The sequence below is a fragment of the Neopsephotus bourkii genome, unplaced genomic scaffold, assembly GCF_033783945.1.
Source record: "Neopsephotus bourkii isolate Nb327-2 ecotype Australia unplaced genomic scaffold, CSIRO-AGI_Nbou_v1 NB_1846, whole genome shotgun sequence".
Taxonomy (NCBI): Eukaryota; Metazoa; Chordata; class Aves; order Psittaciformes; family Psittacidae; genus Neopsephotus; species Neopsephotus bourkii.
In genome coordinates, this window is record NW_026902319.1 from 1,339,668 (window position 1) to 1,363,327 (window position 23,660).

General features: G+C 43.8%; 1 protein-coding gene across 1 annotated transcript in view; it reads right to left on the reverse strand.

Annotated features, from left to right (window-relative positions):
* Positions 1-376: 376 nt before the first annotated feature.
* GALNT10 (polypeptide N-acetylgalactosaminyltransferase 10) overlaps positions 377-23,660 on the reverse strand; it is a 77,441-nt gene continuing 54,157 nt past the window's right edge. The window contains exons 5-12 of the mRNA XM_061343972.1: positions 17,767-17,952; positions 15,820-16,003; positions 14,813-14,930; positions 6,277-6,384; positions 4,235-4,456; positions 3,412-3,528; positions 1,262-1,411; positions 377-572 (exon numbers count right to left, since the gene is read on the reverse strand). Of these exons, the coding sequence (XP_061199956.1) occupies positions 405-572; positions 1,262-1,411; positions 3,412-3,528; positions 4,235-4,456; positions 6,277-6,384; positions 14,813-14,930; positions 15,820-16,003; positions 17,767-17,952 (1,253 nt within the window). The 3' untranslated portion in view covers positions 377-404. The remainder of the gene's footprint in view (positions 573-1,261; positions 1,412-3,411; positions 3,529-4,234; positions 4,457-6,276; positions 6,385-14,812; positions 14,931-15,819; positions 16,004-17,766; positions 17,953-23,660) is intronic.

Here is a 23,660-nt window from a genome sequence, read left to right on the forward strand (position 1 = left end):
CACCCCTTCTTCCCCCTCACAATCTTCCCTCATGGCCACCTTTTTAGCAGTTACAGGAAGTCCTGGATAACAAAATCCTTTAACACCAGACCCAGGCAGGAAATAAAGCAAACAAAAAGCAGCTTGAATTGCATTCAGACTCCTCTAAAATCAGAGTTTCAGTTCAGTCTCAGCACAGAAGTGGCTCTCGCAAAGCCTTTAACATTCCACCATCCCCAGAAGAGAAGGATGCAGCATCTTCACAATAAAGCCTGGCCTGCTAGTTAACCTTCTCCTGAGAGTCTCCCTTTTACCTTCATTCACTGTTTAAAAAAAAGTACTCTTAAAAAAAGTTTTTGTAACCCTCCCCAGTAAAAACTAGAATTGTAAAATATATATATATATGGATGTATCTCCTCAGTCTCTTAAAGATCAGGATTTCTGTTAAATTTTTCCAAGATGGTTGAGTTTGTATGTTCAAATATCCATTGCTGCGTTGGAGATGAGGGATTGCAGCTATTCATAAAGATCTTTCGGTCACTCTCACTGCAGTCCATACAGCTGCTGCTTACTGGATGGTAGAGGGTCTTGTCCTGGGGAAGAGAAATATGATGTGAGGTTGCTGAGCAGAGAAGCAAAGCTGAGTTAAAACCAACACAAGAAAACCAAGGTATTCTGTCACTTAGGTGTACCTGAACAAGTTGTTCCACACTGAATTAGTTAGCAACTGTCAAGGTGCAGTCCCACCCCTTGCAACAGCATCCAGCACATCTCACACCTCCACTGGGATGGTCTAACGCTCTGTCTGAAAACAGGTTCTCCAGCCTACAGTGCAGTCACTGCTGCAGTTGCTCCTGACACTATGCATATAAATTACTAGGACAAAGCATGTAGTCAAGAACTTCTTTACCTGTTGCCCACAAAAGCGCTTCTTAATAGGGGGATGAATTATCTACTTTTGGTATGACCTTTAGTGTTCAGAATAACCCAATAAACACAGCACACCTCTTGGCAAACAGGTTTTGCAAGGGTATTATTGCATCACCTCATTGCCAGCCATGGGCAGGACTGCAAGGAGAGTGTCCTTCTGCTCCTCACCATTTCTAACCAGTGGAACAGGGGAGCCACCTCTTTCTAAGCAAGGATAATTAAGGGCACAATGACAACAGATTGTCTCTTATTGCAGCTGCATGAAGAGAAGGAATAGAACAGGATTGGTGATATTTTAAGGAAAATTGCCTGTAGGCACTGAAGTTGACACTTTAAATGAGAACACACTCACTTTTCGGTATCTCCAGAGCTGGTTCCCCTTCATTCCATGACAGTCATAGAGGGTCACAGGGCTGCTGTGGGAAATGGCATCAAAGCAGAACTTCTTGGTGTGCTGAGGGTCCCCAGGACGGATGTCTTCCCTCCAGCTGAAGGTGAATACCTGCCGGGACAAACAGGACCCTCAGGGTGGCTGCTGCTGGGCACGGTGCTTTCACCCGCAGAATGACAGTATCTGATAGAGAAAAAACACTTCCACCTCTGGGGACAGGGAGTGCTGACTAGGGGAGGCTAAGAGCTACCTCGTGGACTGCCACACAGCATGCTAAATGAGACTGTGCTGCTGCAAACAGCCATGCTAGTTAGCTTGGGTACTAATAGCAGCCTTGAATATCTCTGCAATGCAGACATACATCACGGATTAAGTGAGCAGCTGACCAATTACAGCCTTTCACAGCGAGCAAAAAAGGCAGAGAGCTACAAGAGCTCGGAGTTAACACTGGCAGTAAACACCTACATCTGCACAGACTGCCTGCAGTCACCTTGAGAAGAGTCTGTCCCACATCTTCTGGGACAAGAGACCAGGAGCCCACAGCTCCCCATCCCACCCCCGAAGGGCAAACATTAGGGCAGTGCTTCCTGGTGCCCTCTTCCACTGGCCCTGCAATGATCTTTTTCAGGTGAAATTAAAGCAGGGATACTACAGAAGAGAAGGGTTTTTAGCTCTAGTAATAAGACACAACCCATGCTTGGCAGTGCTATGGCCTTGATGAAAACTGCCAGATGCCAGCACACATGGCTTGGAAATCCCTGAACCATGGGCAAAGAGTTGGTGAAGTACTGCCACATAACATGGCTCTGCTCCTTGCCCTGCCCGTGACATTAGCTTTTGGCCACGGCTTGACACAGCAGAGCGGTTTAACTGAACCCTCAGTCTGACGAGCATGGCTTGGCTGAAGATATGTTTTAAGCATCACAGGACTAAATTCTGCAACTTGTTTAAAGGCAGGCACTGGTGTCAACTTTTGCTTCATGCTTTGACAAGAACAGCATCTCTGACAAGGGTGCAAGCATCAGCCAACATGGTTCTAGCCAGCCCGCCTCCCTGCCAGTGCCTGAGGGGAAGGACTATTCTGTGGGCTCCTTTTGGAGCAATGTGGAAGAATGGTCCTCTCCTCAGAGATGTCTCATGGGGCAGTAAGACAGACCTCTAATGAGCAGGGTGCTACTACTTGAAGCAGCGAGGCCAAGAACTTTTGCCACAGTTCTTGTTCCTGTTTCTCTTTTAAACCTCTCTTGCAAAAGAAATTACCACAATCGTTTAGGCTCAACGCTACGCAGGAGTTCAATCACATTATACTCCTAAGCACTAATTGTTCAAGATCCTCCTCATGGAACAGAGGCTTAGTTTTGGACTGCCTGAGTAAATTGTTTTCGTTTGGAGCGTTCATGCATCAGAACTGATATGCACCAACCCTTTGTCTCCTACCACTGAAGCCATTCCCCTGAAGAGTTATGCATGGCTCTGTAATAGAGGCATTGTTTTCTTGAGCTTTTCTCAGCTCAGCTGCCACAGTTTAGACAAACTAATATTTCCCTCCCTTTTCTTACAATAAAGCTGTTGTTTCTGGCACCTTCTATGTTGAGAGGGTGAATCTATAGCCTGGCCGGTTTCATCTCTCTCCAGCAATGGTTGGGTGTTTATAATGCATTTGCCTCCTGTCAGAAGGATGATAGTAAGCAGTTATTGAATGCTCCTGCAGGTTCATTAATATGCATGATGCTCCTCCATCACTTCTCCCAGCACAACCTTTGAAGTTAATATTCACTTTGTTACATATTATAGCTGCCTTGTTACTGGCTTATTATTTTGGCATATTGTTTTCTTGTGCTCCCTTTTGTTCGTTCTCAGAACCTAAAAGCGGAGGTGAAAGTGCTGCACAAAGCCTACCAGGCTCCAGACCCTGCCACAAGCACAAACCATATCCTGCTACAAGCCCACCAAGTATAATTAGCACATGAGCCTTGGGGTGTACAACACCCTCCTTTCACCTGACAGTGTTCTGCAATGATGTTTCTTCTCTAGCATTCATCATTTGTTCTTGTAACTTCTCCCTCCCCAAATTTATTTAGGGGCTGATGATTTATCAAAGGGACCGTTACCTGCACGTTGTTCCATGCTGCCTCTCCTCTGTCCTTCACACAGTTTTCTAGCCTCAGTGGGGATCCCAGGGCTCCGTGCTTAGTATCCACACACAGTCCAGTTCCTACATTGCGTATCTGAAATAGTAAGTTAGGCACTGAATCTCCTCTTACCAAGTGATAGGAAAGAAGGGTTAAATTGCTTTTAATAGTGGCAGTCTTTGTATGAAGACAGCTTTAAGATTCCTCACTTCACTGTGTATCTGAGCTGGCAGATGACAGCTAGAAGAAAGCACAGCAATTCAAAAAATGGAGGTACAGAAACCTCCAGGACACAGCAAAACCCATTAACTACCGGACTGCAGAGCCCACTGTGCTGTGTGTAATAATCTACAACTTCACTCCTGGGGCAATTGTTTTCCCAGAACACAGCAGACTTCCAAGAACAGGGATGGTTTTCCTGGCTTTCAGATGGGAAAGTTAAGGAGCAGAGCAGCTTAACACAGTTGTGTAGCCTTTGGAAATAGTACTGCTCAGCTGCTGCCTCTCTCTAGCCCTCCCTGTTGGCATGTTCTGCCTTCTACAAAGCACACAACATGCAGAACAAGCCAAATCTCTATTCTCTCTGTAGCTGTGCACTGATAGAAACTGCTGCCTAACTGCCTTCTTTGATCAGACCAGCGTAATGGTAGGGGAGTTCTGCTCTTTGAAACACATCAAGCAGGATCTTTGAACACTCACTTGCCACCTCACAGCAAACTGCTTACTGGAGCCCGGGGGTTAAACAACCTTAAACCGACCCGCAGCCTGTTTGCCCACTGCAGGCTGCAGAGCACAGACTTGCCTCTCCCCAGGCCGCTGCTGGAGGCTCCACTGGTGGGTAGAACTTTGGCAAGTCCCATGCGACCTCGTTCATGAACCACTTGAAGCTTTTGCAGTTGAGGTTGTTGCGGAGCTCCTTCTGAGCCGCGACGTCCCCTGCAGAGAGGTGCCGGTACTCCGGTCTGCGCTGGTAGATGTACTCTGCGTACTCGTCCATCCACACCTCTGCCACCCGCTTCAAGTTCTGCGTGGGTAAGAGCCACGTGTGAAAAACCAGAGGGAAAAGCACCTGAGAACGCTCTGCACAAGCTACTGACATTAGCATTCAGAACAGCTCTGCTGCTTGTGCTCGGAAAGGATTTTCATGCACATCCACTCTTTCTGCCCAGCTTCAGGATGAAGATTAGTTTTATTATTCTCTAGTTCCAAGGGACTTTTCGAAACATATTTTGAGTTGAGGTCAAACCAGAATCCTGGCACTTGGCCATTATATCTAGTGCCTTGTGGCTAAGAAAAAACAACATTAATCAAAGGCTTTTCTTTTTCTTTCCTTTTTTCCCCCTCTTTCTGTGAAGAAGCTTCTCACAAAATGACGCTGGTAAATACCGCTGGACATTCAAAGGTCCCTGACAAAAAGCTGCTTTCTTAAATCCTTTTTATTGCATCTTCTAACCCATCTAGGAATGGGATTTGCTGTACTCCCTTCTGGAAAGCTTCAGTTCTCAGTACTCTTTCTTACCACTATTTTTCAGTTTTCTTGGGTAAAAAGCTATTTAAGAGAAACCCTGAGATACCACAGCAATACAGAACTTTCAGGTGATGACATTTCAGAACAGAAGCAAAGGGCTTTACCTCCTAGCAGCAGTGTATTTCACGTATCGCTGTAAAGCTTAACCCACTGTGCAATTCCAAGCCAGCGATGAACACCACCCTGTGGAGATACCCACCCTACTGCTCATCACAACACACTCAAGAGATTGTTGGACCTTGGACTGTTCTCTGGCAACAACAGGCACATAGTTGGTCACCATTGTTGGTGACCCAGCAGCACTGCCCACCTTGCATGAACACAGTCAGTCCAGCAACGGCTATTTACTACCAAAAACTGGGGACACTGAGAATGAGCAGTGTGCTGACCCTGCCTCAAATGCAGCCTACATACAACTTAAGGTGACTGTATGATCTTAGATGCCAAGAGACAGCCTCTCCTACACCCTTCTGCCATCCCCTTCCAGCACTGTGAGTATGCAAGAGCCAAATACTGAATCAAAAGAAATATAGCTCCTTCCTGAAGGGATGGCACAGAGAGGAGAGCACTCTATCGCTCTGACAGGTCATTGCTGGGCTGACTAATAAATCCAGATCTATAACTAGGGTGATGCCATTAAACAGGGAAGCATTTTAACACTGTGCAAGCCACAAGCCTGCAGAACAGCAGGGCACATCTTGCGGTTCTTACTCATGCAGCCTTCCTGCTCCTATGATTTTTTGCTCCCACCAGAGGGCAATGCAATCCCTTCCTAATTTGGAAATTAACCGGAGAGCTCTAACACATGTAGGCAACAGCTCTTTCCTCTTTGGGCTACACTAGAGTAAGAAATAGGATGGCACAAAACATTCTGTTGTGGAAAATTACAGCTTGCCCATTCAGTGGTCTGTGATGCTTGAAGCTGAGAGGTCTTTCAAGCTCCAAAACACAATCACCACTGAAGCCTGCTGCTCTGGGGGAGCACAGCTATAAAATGACCGAGGTATTATAAAGCCATATCTCATTTGTATTGGTAATTCCATAGCCAGTGCCTGATTGCAAAAGTCCGTTCCCAACACCCAGCAATGGTTGATGTCTGGAGCATAGAGCTGCCTGCACACGAGTCTGCAGCTCCTGGGCACTCTTCCCTTTGTGATATAAATCCTCCACTGCAATACTGCTCAATTTGACCACCATACAAACACAATTTATGGACTATAAAGCCTACATTTGCCTCCCATTGTGGGGTGAGAGGAGACAACAGCACACTCGATTGCAGTCAGACATCTGTCATGGGTAATGCCATTGCCACTTACTCTGGCCAGGCTGACTCCTGTTGGAACCTTGTATGGAACATATTTTCTGTAGATATGACCAACTCTAGAGCAAGGGATGTCCTCCATGCGACCTCCACACATCCATACCTGTGGAACAGCAGAGATATAGTTTCAGTCTTGATTATATAGAGAAAAATGAAGAACAAAGAAGACTTTCAAGTCATGAAAAAGCTTAACCCAGACCTTTTACTTTAAAGTACACCCTCTCCCAAAGAACCTCCCCTTCTTGCTTTAGTCTCAAATCCTATAACTATCTGCTTAGAGCCATGCAGCAAGCCTTGATTTAGCACGAGTGCTATCAAGCCCTATAGTCAAACAGTCCAATTTTGCATTCTTTAGAGAAAGGAACAGAAACAAAAAAATCACCCAGAAAATAGCACACAGCACACTTTAAATTGATATATGTTATTACAGCAATAGTAACCACTGTAGTTAAACTGGACTGCCATACAAGACCTGGGTGCAGCCTGTGTAAAAGAAGGCCATCTCTATAGTACTGGCCCTATGTCATGCAAGACACTCCAGGGAATTCAAAAGCCTGTTCAAGTGCCAGAAAGCAGAAGAAACTCCTGTTTTCCTGTGGTTATCACTGCTTTCAGGTGGTTTCAGTGCTGACATGCACTCACTGCTTTGCAGCCTTACAATTAAGTGGAAATCACTGCCTGGTGAAAATGCAATTAGCTTTAAGAAAGCCCTCAGAAAGTGACTGCAGCACACTCACTGCTAGTTGAGAAAGACTACCCTGATGCTTGGTTAATGGCTAGATTTGGGCCCAGAAATTTATTTTCCTGCCTGGGAAGATTTAATTCTTTGCCATCACACTGCAACAACCTTCTTTTATTCCTTATTTATGTCATGGATGTAATAGTTTTGTCCAAATGAATCCAAAGGAGATGTTTCATGAATCAGCCAATCTACTTCATTAGATATAAGAATTACATTCATAGGTGCTTCCCAGAGATACCTAATGAATACTTAGAAGGTATCCTTCAGTATGCAAAACAACTGACTTACTGAATTCTTGAAGCATGACACTGTTTTGCCCTTCAATTTGTCCCCAGATCTTATGTTAATGCCCCGAAGGCAGCACTATCTAAGGAGGTCTGCTGGTGCTGCAGGCTGATGCGGCGTTCCCAATCCCTCCATTCACTGGGGCTAATTTGAGCCATCGCAGTTCATTGTACAATGAGCTTAGTCAACAGCTTCACACATAGCAGGCAATTCCATTAATATTCGACAGTGACAATATTAAATACTTTGCTCAGAAGAGAAATATTTGGCCAAGGCTGCTGCATAATTATTAGCTCTGACACTAAAGTCCTCTGGAGTTTCAGCTCTGTCTACTGGCCCTAATAATTATAGTCATTTGCTGACTGCGTATAACTTAATGGAGGTTGGTTGCTCTCAGTTAGGGGGATATTTTTCACAGGCAACTTCTAAAGTTCAAGGTACTTAATTACACACGATTATAGTGAGAGAGACAAGAAGGAAGTTGACAAACACTCCGTCAACAGAATTTCATCCCCTTTGTCCCTGCTGTGTTTCAAGAAGCTGGTACAGAAGAGATGAAGACGAAAAAAGAAACTAGCACCCGGCGGTTTTGAAGTTGCCAATGGAATTAGAAATGCTGCTTATGCTGTAGCTGCTGTGCTTTTTTGCTGCAGAGGGCCCACAGTGTGATTTCTCTGCAAGGGAATTAACAGATAGAATGAGAAAACAAGAGTTTGGGCATGTTTCCTATGACAGAAATGGTTTGCACAAGAGCAGCAGCAGATCTGGGAGCTATAAAAGACTGCAGGAATAGCTGAAGGACCCTAGAGCTCAGCTGCACAGACACACACACTCAACAACCTGTATACTGAGCCCAAGCACTGCACCCTGCATCAAGAAAGCCCTATCTGTGCGCATGCAGCTGCATTTTAGTGCAACACACGAGTATGCAAACAGCAGCTTGTGATCCTTGCTGCCTCACCTGCCCCTCATCTCTAAGGAAAGGCTTTCAGCAGGCCACATTGAATACACATTTCTGAAAACACAACTTCCCTCCTGTGAGAAACAGACCCCTGCAGTCAATGTGCAGCTAGAGAGAACACTGTCCTTGCACTGCAGATCTTGGGAAGCAATACTACAGGCAGCACTTACCAGCTGAGCAGTACCACTGGAGAGGCACGGGCTATGGGAAGCTAGATACAACTGACCCTATGCTGGGCCAGGAGCTCCAAGCAGGTACAAGACTCCAGGCACAGAAGACAACATTACATGAACACATGTAAAGATATGATAAGAAAAGCTTCTTAACTGAGTTACTGAACAAGTACAATCCAAGATCAGTTTTACACACTCTCCTTCTAATCTTGCTTTAAAATATTTACTCCCAAATGATGCTGTGATTACCAGTGCTGCATGGAGGCAACAGGAAGCTTCCTAATTCCTGCTAGCGGAGCTCAGTGACCCTTTCAAGGTACTTCACCAACTCAGTGCCTTTTTACCATTGTCTCATGCTGCAAGTGACAGTCTAGCACTTGCCGTACAAATCTAATTTTAAAAGCATGCTTTCCATTCATTCATTGCTGCTTTGATTTATTTTATTAGTGAGCTTCTTTGTGTGGTGACAGAACTCATTACAACCTCCATAAAGACAATTACCAGTCCTTATCTATAAAAGTGGAAGAAGGGGGGAGAGGGAAAGAGCGTGACATGCATTGGTAAGACACAGCTAACAAAACCATTAGAAAGTTAAAGGTCAGGTGAATCACATTCAGAGGTCTGTCAAGGAGTAACTGCTAGTGAAGCAAACCCAAAATAGCTGAGCAGATGCTTCCACTCAGTGATATTTGGCTGATTTCAAACAAGTGTACAGCTCACACCAGAACTTACACTGCTGAAGACACAGCTTTGGCAAACAGCTGAAACAACACTGGTCTGTGGGGCAGCACCTTGTGCCTTTGTGGTAACACTGACTGACACTTACTGTGCTCTCCTCGGGCCAGGGGAGCCAGTTTTGTGTTGCTTTACATCAGGGTGAGGTGGTGCCTCATCTCCCCAGCTGACACAACTGCGAACATCAGAGCCTGAACTTCATGCAGTTCATTTCAATCAGCCATTTACTAGAATGCCATAAGAACAGGAATTAAAGCTGGTCAGGCAGGCAGTGCTTTATACAATGATCTAATCAGATCTCATTAAGAGGGAACAGGAAACTTCCCTTCCTCCTCAAGCACCAATTTTACCAGTCTACATGTTGAGCTAGGAATCTCAGAGCTGACAGATCTGCTAGGATTAAGGGACAGCCTGCCTACACTGAGGTCAATGCACACACTGCAACAGGCTATTCTTAGGGCACAATCTCAGCCTAATAAAATAAACATATAAGGGAAGTAAAATAACAATACCAGTGATATTACTCCTATCTTCTCAGTGGCCTGGAGAGCTGTAACTCTATATTCATAAAACAACTCAAGAGCCTTTGGCTCAGCCAGCATGCTATGAAAGCACAAGATAATATGCCACCTATTCTCTACATGGGAATGTTACACTGATCCAGTTCCCTTCCTGCTATGTCAGAAAACAGTATCACATAAGACAGCTGAACCTCTCCTCTCTAGCACCCAATACAATACTGCAGTCGGTGTGTGAATGCAATTATCTGGGTATACAAGGTTTATGGTTTCCGTGATGAGGCAATGCTTCCCAAGAGAGGGAAAACATACAAAGGAAAAAGTCAAGCCTTGAAAAGAAAGCTGCTTCTGCAAGCCACAACAGAAATAAAGACCGTGGGATGGAGCAATGGAGATAAACTGGCTTGTTGGAATGCACACTAGAAGGTGGGAAGAAAAGGGCACAGCAGATAAGTCAAGGGGGTTCTCTGCAAAACAAGGTAGATGAGAGGATGAAAGCAAGGGCAACCAATAATGCAGGAGGATCATAATCCTCAGCACTGTAAGCATCAGCTATTCTTGCAGCTGGGACTTACTGCTCTATAAGAGATTAAAGCAGCTCAAAAGGCACTGGGATCTGTGTGTTTGCACAATGCCTGCTCTCACACAATGCACACCAGCATGGCCCCTCCTCACCGTCTGGAGTATCCGAGAGTAATGATCACAGTTTCCAGTAATCACCTTCCAGAGAGTGGAGGGGTCCACTTTCCTGCTGCTGCTTGGCAGGAGGCTACTCTGGAGCCTGAACCAAGCACACAGTGTGAACAGAGGCCAAAAACTCAAGTCAATGGTCTGAAACTGATGGCTGCATCACCAGTTAGGGAGGGAGAAGGAAGGCACCCCATATTACAGCCGAGAGCCTTAGAACTGAGCAGCATGTGCTGGCTTAAAACAACCACAAAAAAAGCAGCAGGTTGCCCGGCCTTTTTCAGTCTGGGCAAATGTGAGCTGCTGGAAAGTGGTGCGAGGATGTGCCTGGAATAAGAATTGGAAGCTCACAATCAGCACTAACTTAATATACAACTAGAAATGCTGTCAGAACTGATCCCTTGGCAGCTGCACCCTGACCACATACCTACCAGAGGCAAAACATGCATCAGAAATGTGCTGCTGACATGGGGCAAAGAAGATGCATATGTGAACAGAAGCTACAGAGCACTTCGATCTGTTGGAAAATAGGTGATATATTTTATACAAACCACGTTGGTGCTTTGAGAAGAGGATCTGGAAAAATGCAATGATCTACAATCCCCAGAGTAAGTGCAGTGGATGTTTACTATTGCTGAAGCAAGGAGTGATGGCCAGGAGTATTGTCCATCTCTTATGCCTTCCCCTTATCTGTTCTTCTCAGGCCAACTGTCAATATGGCTTGTTTGCACCAAGCCCTCTGCATTTTATGAAGGCTTTACAATCTCTAGAGGACAAGACAAACATTTCTCAAACTGAAATGATCGATCACCTAGTGAGGGATGTCCAGATTCTCATTCTCTGCTCTTGAAGTACAATGTACAAATAAAGGACTCAGAACTACTCCAGATCTGAGGTACAGAGTATACCTATATTTATGCCTGTACAAGTCAGAAACATCACTTTTTCCTCTTCTCTTTCCCTATACCCCAAAAAATCCATATTTAAGCAAGAGAGGCATAAAGCAGTTTAGTGAAGATTGAGTAAGCCAAACAGAATAGAAGCTACAAAAATACTGGGAGAGGCAACATGATCACAAGTAAAACAGTGTAGATAAGTGCTGTACAGGGTAGCATTTGCAGTAAGGAAGAGTTTAACTGCTTCATAGATACCGCTCCAAATCAAAAGCGATAATCTCAAAGAAAATGAAGTGGTTATGAAGGCAGCAGAATGTAGGATTATGCAGGAACATTGAGAAAATCAGAGCTATTAAGCTGTGTTTAGAAGAGGAAAGACACATTGTCACTTGGGGGATTCAGTTTTGCTCACATCATTGCAGAAAATACAAAAACACCAGGAAAAACTGTAAGAGAGCAGAGGTATGGGAGTGACTCCCCAAACCAAAAATACCCCTGAAGGGAGTCCACTGACCAGAGAAGCCACAGCTGTAGGGTGAGGAGCAGTGGAGAGGAAAGGTACCAAGTGCCACACAGAAATAGCTGTACACACTTGTTTACCCTTTCTCCAAAATACAAGCATGTTTTCAAAGGTCAGCATCTGGTGACCCACTGAGATGGATGGTGCTTACAGCACTGATAAGAATGGTGCTTACAGCAGGCAGCTCTGCAGAGCCGTTTGCCTGGAGCATCCTGCAAGCAGGGTTCAGGGAAAAACGAGGCTCATTTGAACAAGGGCAATGCCTGCAACTAAAATGCAAGACTGAAACCTTCCTGTTGCATCTGGTGATGACCTGAGGCAGGAAACCCCCTGACCTGGAGAAGCAGTTGGTTATAGGCACTGAGCTATTTTGGATATACACAGGTCAAGAGGAGGAAGCAGCACATGCTTTCTTCTTAAATATGGAATGGATGCATTGATTCCATTTCTAATTTAGAAATTGCTGTTTTAAGGGATTGAGAAGACCCAAAAAACTACAAACCAGGAGTTATGGTTGGAAGGCTTGTTTCTAATTTAAAATTAGCATACATTTTTCGGTGCCTCCAGCATGCTGCGTTTTCTAGTGATGTCTGGTGTACGCATTTCATACAAGGAACAAGGCTTCTATCAATAGGTTGATGCATCCTCCAGCTAAATATATTAGCCGAGGTGTTAAACACTGATGGTTTCTCTGTCAGCTTGCCTTCAGATGGAAAGTTTCTTCTGAGAAGGAAGCAGAGCCAGGTGATGACAGAAATATGTATGATCTCAAAACAGAAAGGCAAGAGGCTCCTAAATAAAGTTCTTTATTTCCAGTCTCTCAGCAACAGAGCCCCAGGTTTTAAAATAAAGGCAGAAAACCTGTAAAGAACAGGTTTCTCCGTACATGGCCAAAAAGAATATGCTTAAGGAAAACAAACCCTACTCCTGGTGAGGCTTGAGACGGCTGCATCTGATGCAATGGATCAAAGACCAGCAGTACAAAAGAATACCTACACCCACAACTCCCAAGCCAGGAATGGGTTCTTTGTTAAAGGTCTGCTGTCAGTCTGGCACCCTTAGAATCTGAATTCCCATTAGATAATAAATAATGTGAAAGCAGGTACCCCACATCTAAAGCCAGAGCTCTAAATTATTTGACAGTGCCTCTAACTACAAAACCTCAGTCTGCTTCTAAAGGTAAAAACGTGGCTCTGAGCTCACCAGGAAATGTCATAGCTTCATAAATTCTGTGAACAAACCTTCTATTCTTGCAATTCCAGCAGAATTATTACATCTATCAGCCACAGATGAATGTATCAATTTATCTTAATTTCTGAAAATACACTGAGCTTCTTTCAGTTAAAACTTCATTTTTTTTTTCCTGTTGCACAATGAAAGAAAAAGGGGGTCTTTGCAGAGATTAATTAAAGCCAATTTATCCCTCCATAAATTACCATCTCTGGACTGAAATAAACCACTGTGCTTCGGAGAGGATAAGCAAACAGATGAATGAAGTAGTCTTATTTCCTGCAGATCGAGCAGTGTGACTGCCTGCTGTGGCGTTAGAGACAAAGGGCTTCCCCAGCCACTGTCATCACTCTTAGAAACCAGCATTTCCTAAAAGGGCCAAGGGAAAGAGGCTGAATATTGCCATTGCCTCCCCTGCAGAGAATGACAGCGTTACACAATTTCATCACATGCAATACAAAGAACTGGCTCTAACTGCAATGACATCTCCAAATAGGGTGCCCTCAGCCCTCCCTTCCTGCTACCCCTACAGAGAAGGGACCTCTGATGTGACTTTATTACTTTGGGTTTGCTTGTGAGCAAACAATGGCAGAAAAGACTTTGTCTTCAAAACAGTGTCTCTTTTTCCCTATCATTTGCTGTACAGTAAGCAGCACACAGTGGGTATACACTGTAACATGGCTGGCTGAATATAGCTGGATATGCCTCCGAATTGCATGGAGGCATTGGGATTTAGCAATCTGTTTTGTAAGAGATCAGCCATGACTCGTTTGTCAGGGGAGACACGAGGAATTTTAGCTGCTGAAGCTAAACTGTGCCCTATCTGCTACTGCACTGCTACCATCTTCTGGCCCCATGCAGAGGTCAACTAGCTTAGGTCAGTAGCATCCAGGCACCTGTAAGGTTATATATTTAACCTGTGAAAGAGAAACCACATAGCAGCCCCAACAGTTTAATGCTGAAGTCTTTACTCAGTTCCCTCTAGACTACGAAAAGGATTCTCATCAGTAAAGAGAAAACTAGCCATCTGCCTTCAGTGGTCTGGGACATCCCAGTGAGTTTCCTGGAATGGATTTCGGAGTGCCACATTCCAAGGTAACACAGGTACCAGAGGTCTTCATGGGTCACAGTGACTCATTACTATTGGTATGCAGTTTTGGCTGTCTAACTGTTTTCCTAAGCCCTCAACTGAACAGCTTGGTCAATCAATAAGTGACAGAACTGTCCCCAAGCCAGGCAGTTAATGATCTGAAGTCACTGCCAGCAACAGTGTTGTTATTCCAATTGTTGAGCATTTCTTACAGGGTAATTAACAGTCTCAGTTCCTTGCAGCCAGGAGTCAGATGGACTGACTATAGACAGTATGTTACTCTCATCTCTGGGAACTCAAGCTCAGGACTGAGGTACACGGTTGGACAAACACTGAGCTGCCAGAATCCTCCTCCCCTCAAGGAGGGTATTTACCGTCTTGCCAGGGTGAGTAGTAAGAAGCCTAAAGCCAGAGAGCTTCACCCAAGCTGACTTACCCTTGCTGTGAGGAGCGTGTGCATCTGAAGCTCTGACCACAGAACAGGGGACACCCCGCTAATCATGCTCCAAAACTGACCCTCACAAATGACTGCTCACATCATTGCTGTTTCTTCTGTGTACTATCTTACTACTCCCAGCTCTTTCACCTTTAAGTCACACGCAAAAGCAAGGACAAAATAGATCATTCACATTCTGCGCCTCAGAACAATTCTTACTTTTCAAAACAGAAGTAATTTCCAGAGAACATAGCTCACCTTAAAGGATATTTCATACTGCTCTCCTCCCCATATCTCCAGACCTGCATCATACCCTCCCAGCTCCCAGAACCACTTTCTATCGACTGCAAACAGTCCTCCAGCCATTACAGGAGACCTTAAGGAAAAACCAGACTCCATATTACAAACACATTCAAAGATACAGATCTCTGGCTAAACATTTAAAAAACAAAGCAAGATTTGACAAATATTCTTTTCACCACCCAGTGTTCCAGTGCCTCTGCAGCCCTATCAGAGCATCAAACAGTTGGTTTTGCATTATCTACCACTTCCTACTTGCAGATGAGGAGGACCAGACCAGGCTCCCTCCAGAACCAGTCAGTGCCTCTCCTCCAACAGTCAAGAGTTCACCATTAAGTGCCAGGATATAAACTCTCCCATGGGGGCCCATATGCTGCACATGGGATGCTCTGTCTCAGTAGCACGAGCAAGTCATTGAGCTTGAGCTCAAAAAGTGTTGTTGGGGTTTTTTTTTGAACACTGCATAACTATAAAGGACAGCAGAACTGTCTCAATGTTGGCAAGCACAGCAACGGCAGAACATAACTTGAGCACAGATTTACTTCTGCAATGCACTGCAATCATCAAAATTGCTGTAATTATACTGCTAGTTTTTCTTATTCCCCCACCTGGGAATGGCATATAAGCTGCCATTGGTTTGTTGTTTTTGGCAGAGCATTAGGGATACTAAGTTATGTTTGAAAGATTTCAGTAATAAATGACCACATTAAACGTTGCACATGACAGTTTTAAGTGAAATGTTAACTTCTGTGGGAATTAGGGTGGCAAAAAACAGCAGTGAAAAGGAGAGTGCTCACAGCTACTACACAACACATTTCTTTTGGACCAACTAAACAAACAGAGGCCAAAAAGCAAGTAGCTTAACACCAACTTCTGATTTTTACTACACTGAAGTGTAAACCAACCCTGTAACAGGGTGTTCTCTTGTTAGCCAGCTCTTAGCACACTTCATTTCAGTAACTTACTCAAAGGGATCACTGGGATCAAGTTTCTGTAACTCAGGAGGAATAGGGATCCTTTTGTAATACATCTCCCAGTCAAATGCACCTCGCATTGCATCTCCAGCCTGAGTCTCATATCCAAAGTGGTCATGATCAATAACATCAATCATCGGGCAAACGATAGTCTTGCGGTTTCGGGCAATGCGATCTGAAGATGGGAGAAACATGTTAGAAAACCTGCACCAGCTGGTTCCTTTGACCATGAAATTACAGAAGAGAGCATCAAAACACAAAGTTGTCCAAGAACAACATCGTTCCTGTTCTTCCCATTCATTCCTCTGGGAAGATGCTGCAATTTATATCGATTCATCTGGTATTTCTGCATTGAAGTATTCAAGCTTGAGCTATTGAGATAAAAACACTAGGTACCCATGCTACAGTGGCCATTACTGTGAGAGTGGTGAGGCACTCAAACAGGCTGCCCAAGGAAGCAGTGAATGCTCCATCCCTGGCAGTGTTCAAGGCCAGGCTGGACAGGGCTTGAAGCAACCTGCTCTAGTGGAAGGTGTCCCTGCCTGTGGATGAGCTTAAGGTCCCTTCCAACCCAAACCATTCTGTGATTCTATTATCATCCAGGAGCAGAATAGAAAGATGCAGGCACACTACCACAGATACCTAAACTGCCAGGCTGAAAACAGACATCCTGTACTTAGTGAACAGTCCTCATTTTAATGAGAAACTGGGATGTGAACCCTTTCTGCACTGATTCAAAGCCAGGGCAATAACCCATCATAGCACCTACCTTTAAACTACTGTGCAGAATCTGGCAGGAAACAAGCCAGACTAATGGCATAAATACTCTCAGCAGGCTCAAGAAATGCAAGTGTACCTCCTCCCCTCAACCTTTTCTTCCAACCAAATCATACAACACAGGATTAATTCCTGCATAAACATCTGGAACTTCTTAAATACTTTATTACCGAGATGGTCTCTAGTTGGAAGTTAACTTTCAGAGCAGAGGCGACAAATGATGTTTCGGCTTCCAATGCACATCTAACAAATCCTTTCTATGCTTTAAAATTAATGCATACTCTACATGTTCTCATTTAAATGGCATTTGAGCTAATTCCGTCCTCCTTCCCCGGGGCTCATGAAGCAGCAAATGTTTTATACCATTGTCAGATACAAACTATAGTGAAAGCAACCGTGTATTAACATCCAGCAATCCTGCTGACAAGTGTAACTAGTTTCTCTTAAACCTCCCCTTGACTATTGGTGCCACAGTTTATTTGATAAAGTCAGACCTCAAAGAGCTTTGACAGATCCCTTGCAATAGGGTTGTGAAGGAGCTTGGTACTGGCCAGAGGCATGCAGGTACCAGAATCAGAAGGCATTGTCCTTTCAATTAGTCATCCCTGAAAACAACAGACCTTGTAAAACTGATGCCTCCTTAAAGATGAAGCACTGCCTTGGAAAGGACTGCATATGTTCTACAAAAACATACCAGCAGCTGTTATTCACAAGAAGTATTTTCCACAGGCTTGCAGACTATGAAGTTAAATATAGTTATATAGGAGAAAAATAATACCTAAAATCTACTTAAAAACTATATGTAAAGGTCTGTTTCATAAAGCCATTCCTCTCTGCAAGCTGCTGAATGACCATGCGAGAGCTTAGCCTTCCAGCAAGATATAAATTACTTAAGATTTCATTTAGCAAAGAAATAGAAGAATATAATCTCTGCTTTTTAATTAAACAAAGCATTTGATAGGGTTGTTGTACAGTGCAGGACTCTAGAATGGAAAAAATTAAAGGCTACAAGTTTCCAGCGCTTCCCCCAAGCCTTGTGGTTGGTTTGGTTTTGCTTTTAAGACATTTCATCTTCCTTTTGTCCACTTACAGCATGAGGGAAAAGCAGGTGCCAGCTCTTTAGCAGTTCAGTCTTCAGCCATGTACAGACCACACGCTTACCTAGCAGAGGTGGCAGCCAGTTCACATTGGCCTCGCAATGGGAATCCAAGAAGGTGATGACATCCCCTATGGCCACAGAGGCCCCCAGCATCCGAGTCCTTATCAGCCCTTCCCTCTTTTTGGTTCGGAGGATTCTTACATTTGGGAACTGGGCCATGTAATCCTCCAGGCGTTTCTTCAGGTGTTCTGCATGGAAATGAGAAATTCAAACACTGTAACAATTACTTCCTTAAAACTGCTGCTCCCGCTTTACCAGAAAGAGATGTCTTTGGAAGTATGGCCTGAGCAGTTAACCAATGCAATAACAGGAAAAAGGAAGAAAGAATAGAATCATAGAATAGTCAGGGTTGGAAAGGACCTTAAGATCATAAAGTTCTAACCCCCTGCCTTGGGCAGGGACACCTCGCTCTAAACCATATTACCCAAGGCCTCGTCCAACCTGGCCTTGAACACTGCCAGGGATGGAGCATTCACAACCTTCCTGGGCAACCCATTCCAGTGCCTCACCACCCTAACAGGAAAGAATTTCCTCCTTATATCCAATCTAAACTTTCCCTGTTTAGGTTTTAACCCATTACCCCTTGTCCTACCACTACAGTCCCTAATGAAGAGTCCCTCCCCAGCATCCCTATATGCCCCCTTCAGATACTGGAAGGCTGCTATGAAGTCTCCTTTAAATCCAGGGTTTAAACATAACTGCTTACCCAAGATTCCTGGAGATATCCTAAAACCTTAGAAGCAGTAAACAACAAAAAGAAGAACTAGGAGAAGATGGAAGAGCAAAGGATGAGAAAGCAAGCAGCAGAGAAAGGAACAAGAAACCACACAGCAGAACTCTGGGAGAACTTTCTCAGAATAGTCTATGACACTTCTGTGGAAAACCAGTGTAGCTTGGAAGAGACACAGGATAATTTACTTTCAGAAGTGAACACTGAGCAGATTTAAGTTGCTTTGGGTTTCCTCAAATCATACAGCATGACCATCTACTCATGCACAGACAAACAGCAAAAAGCCTACTCAGCCAACATAGCCACTGCATGTGTCTGGATGGCTTCATTAAATGCTTATCAGAGGAGATATTTGCATTTAAATACGGAAATATTTATGCTACTGAATATGGACTGGAGCCACATCTGAATTAGCACAGACATTTGTAGTCACCACAATTAACAAGAATTCAAACAGGGGAGCTGCAGAAGATTACTGAGCAATCAAAACAATAGACAGCTTGTTTGGAAGGGGAAAGAAAAAGCTTGGTCTACATAAAGAGTGAGGGGCACACAGCTGTCTTTACATCAAAGAGTGAAGCACCAAAGAAAAACCTAAAAATAGGCTAAAAGCTGACACTGGCCTAATCGCTAATGGGTTGATCTGTAGGCATCTGAAGTTTTGACTGACTTGACAGCAAACCCCATTCACAGCGTGCCAGGGACTGTTCATTAATGCACCATCCTATCCACAGCCATCAGCAACCGATCAAGGAAACGAGCCTTGCTAGGCAAAAGCTACTTTGTCAAATCTAAGCAATTAACTAATCTTAAAATCTCACACAACAGAACTTGAATGGAGGCAATCATTCAAATACAAATAACCTCACAGGCTTATTTGCCTTGACTACAGGGAACACATCCACTCCGTTCTGTATAGCAGAGTCTTCCTTGGCTTCCAAAGCAGCTATGAAAGGCAGGGGCTGAAAAGGCAGCCAGTGTGAGAACACCCTGAACAGGGCACCAGGGAAGCCAGGTATTGGAATAAGTCTCTCAAAAGAGCAAAGGGGCAAATAAACTTCACTGAGTTCTAAACTCCCCCCGATGGCGCTGACCCAGCAATTGTGCTTCAGGGTTTTATCAGGGTTTTAGCTACTGGAGGAAAAAAATGGGCAGAATCCCTGTGACTAACACACAGCCTGCACCTCCCCTTTGAAACAGCCATTACCTACCTTCCTTCAAAGATCACCCAAATCAACTTTGCTTTTGAGGTATCCCTTGCAAGCTCTTTGCCCTTTTCAAAGCTTTATTTAACATCCCCCAGGATTTTTTTGCTCACAAATGCATTTCAGTGTTTTGCCTGACAAGTCTAATTGTCCCACAGTATCTACGTACTTCCCTGCTCAATAGAACCTTTAGTGATTCTCACTGTCTAGCACGCTTTTCCATCATCCTTTTCAAGTCTCTTTTGAATAAATCCTCTCAAGCAACTAGAAATTTTGTCCACTCAATTATAGGTTTTTTTAAATAAGGGCCTTCCATAGAAACTAGATGTGTTATTACTGCAGCTGCCTTCATCCTGAAACAGTGGGTAGACTCAACGAGAACAAACAGAAAAGCCATCACCATTGTTAAACATCACAGCTCATCCCTCACCGTTGTTAGTTTCTCACAAAGGATTAATTCAACAGAAAAGAGAACAAAACAACCCTCACTTCAAGCATAAATCACCTAAGCCCAAGACGGAAGGTACACCTTAGTGAATCTACCCAAGAGAAACATGAGAGTGGCTGCCAGTGCTCATAGGTAGGTATAGGAAGGAGGTAACCATCACATAGATGATGGGTCTGATTCCCCTAGCAATAGCCACAGATTTTGTAGCACTTGCAAGATCAGACCCCACAATATTTAAATTACCTAAACCAGGCCTACAAAGTCTTAAAAAAAAAAGTCTTAGCAAGTCATGTAATATCCAAAGCTCCAAAGGAATGGAAAAATCCGTGTGTATTTTCTGCAACTGTTATTTTGCTAGAAACAAGAAAATGAGACTGTGAAAGAACCCAGAAGTTTGTCTTCTACCTGTATACTGGTCGTTTTGGCATCATGCACCTTTCTGAACTGTCCTGGTTTGGTGTGCTCTTTCATGTGGGGTGACACCTGAAGGCAGCCTAACCAATTCCTCCAAGGGTATGAGCATAACCCACCTGAGCCTGCTGCCAGAAAACACAAGCACAGCTTTCATTCTGGTCTCGCACAGGAAGACACACACCAGCAAGTGAACAAAAGTCACTGGACTTGGCCATATTTGTAGTGATGATGATGGCTGCTCTGCTACACACCAGCTGAAGATAGGTTGATTTGTATCTATTAATGAACAAGCAGTTAAGAACTGAGAGAATTCCCCATTTTCATAGCATGGCATAGGAATCGGAGTTTTCAGGTGAGTACTCTGCAAAGAGACACCAAGAAGTCTAATCCACTGACTTCCCATTCCATTCCCAAATGCTCATTTTGCTTCTTTAGCACTTATTTACTATGTTTCCATAGTAAAAAAAATACCAAAGCATTTCACACTTGCAGCACACGACCTGCTCTGTGTTGCACTGTTAAGAAATATCTCACACATTAGGAATCTTCTTATGCCTGCGATGGCTGGAAGAAGCAAGGAAAAGCTGTAAGTGCTTACTCCATCAGCACCCATGTGTGATGCAGGGGACACAAGTACCAAGTCCTTGAAGCCAAAAACGATGATGCTCAGATGAGCTGCTCCCAATCACTGCAGAAAAATCCATGCTTGGTTGTTGTATTTTATAATGTTAAGACTGATGTACCATGAACCACAAGAGAGCAGAATTTATTGTATCTACTTCCCCTTACTAAAGAGTCACAGACTGTGAAGCAACTACACCAACAACATACAAAACACAATAAACCACACTTTTCAAAGACAAGGCTTTCTTATCTCCTTATCCCTGTGCTATTCCTGCATCCAACCTGGCCTCCAAACACTCAGAAAACAGTTACTTCATTCTATTACAAATACTGTCACAATTAACTCAATTTCTGCTTTTAAAAGAATATCTCAGGAAAACAAACAAATGGCATTAACTGCTACAAAATTTTACGAGGCTTTAAAAAATATATTATGGAATCTTGTCACACTGAGTAATTTTTATTACAAGGGCAATTTTCTTTAACGAAAGCTGTTAGGTGAACTGGATGGATTCCAATGGCTTTGCCTACACTGGGCAAAGTAAGAGAGCCCGAGCATATAAATGAGAATAAGATTATCTGCAGATTAAAAGCTAGGCTGGTAGCTTGCTAACAGACTTTGCAATAAACTTGATATACAGCATATACATTAACAGTACCAGTCAAGAACTACTGCTTTATTTTGAGCTGTAAATAAAACTGTGTGAAGATAGCAGAGAAGCTTCAACAGCCTAACATAAGTGGTCCCAAAGCTGTCAAAATAAGACTTTTTTCCCCCTATATGAAATTCCTATGGTGGTTTTACTGCACTTCATCCTTCTGGCCTCATCATCCACGGGCAGCTGCCAGCAGATTGGATGCCACCAATGAAACCAGAGTTTCCTCTGCCCTGCAGTATTCTGCCTTCTCCTGACGTGCTTTGCTTCAGTGTACAGTCAAAAGGCTGAGGATATGAAGACAGGAGAGCCATTGCACTCTGGAAATGCAGGGAACCTTCCCCCTCCTGCTGAAGGGCACATGGCACAGGCAGAAAGGACTGGAGCACCTGCAGAATTCCCTTTCAAGCAGACAGGGATGGTTTCCCTTCCCTGCAGGTTATTTTACTGCTTTCCAACCACCAAAACCTGAAGTGCAATTGTTAACCTGTTAACAGGTTATCCCAGCTCCCCATCCCTACCCTCCCACATGCAGACATGCTTGTTTAAGATTACAAATGAATCCACTCATCTTTACTTAGATACTCAGCCCTAACGTGCTGTTTAACAATTTAAGAATGAATTAGACTTCTTCCTGAATCCATCACAAAGTGCAAGCCAAGCCTCCCTGAAATAGAAAGCTCTACATCACTGAAATTAACTTTTCTCCGTGTTTCGGTGCAGATGAGCAATCCTTTAAATAGCAGAATGTGCTGTTATCCAAACAGGCAGCACTTACACCAGTTTTAAATTTCTTCCAATGCTTTCATGAGCTGATCACTGGAGTTGGTTGGGGGATAATAAACTGATTTAATAAATCCTACTATGAACATCAGTCCCAATAATAGCAAACTGATTAAGCGAGTGCCAGCTTTCCAAGCTGAATCTTCTTGCAAAGAAAGAAGAAAAGACCTTGGAAATGAGAGAATTAATATCTGTTGCTTCACTGATTACAGTTCTGTAGTAATCTCTTAAAGGGAAGGAGGTCCTGTTCTCACTGCCCATTTTTTATCAGTCTTGGGGCTCAGCACAGCCTCACAAACAAAAACTGGGTGGAGGAAAAAGGGTTTCTGTGCATAGGACAATAGCTGAAAGTACAACCCATACAGCAGTCTTTAGATTGTAACAAAGACCAAGAATTGGGTTCCTCAAAATCTTCCTTTGTTCTCTTTCTAAATGTTTTAAAGCCAAGCTTCCACTTCAGGAACAATGAATGCACAACAGTGGAAGTGTGGGGCATAAGAAATAAGCCAGATTGCAAGTTACTGGGGCAGAGACCACTGGTGTGAGGCTGTGCTGTGTGCTTCGATAAACTCAAGTGCATTAACTCCTGCTGTCTTGTCTGTATCATCAATCACATCCTGGATTTACAAACAGAACTTTCTCACCACTTCCTGCACCCTGCAGCATATATCTGAACCCTGCTCAGTTATGGCTTCAGGAGACACTAAGTACTGAATGCAGAGTCAAAGGTGTAATCTTGAACAAGAAAAATTTACATTTGCTAGCATTTGCATAAACATACTCCCAGACCTTAGAGAAGGTTTAGTAGGCTGCATTTCCAAGCAGGAAAATACACAGGGAATAATAATCTCAGCTACAGCATCACCTCTTAAACTCTCAGGAAAGTTTCCCTTGTAAAGAAAGTCTATTCCAATTGTTTCTTCCTGAGGGAATACAGAAAAATCCATTTACTCATCCTTCCTTCACACTGTAAGGTTTAAACACCTTTTGCTCATTAGGAGCAGTGAAGCCAACCTGTGGTGTTATGCATCACAGT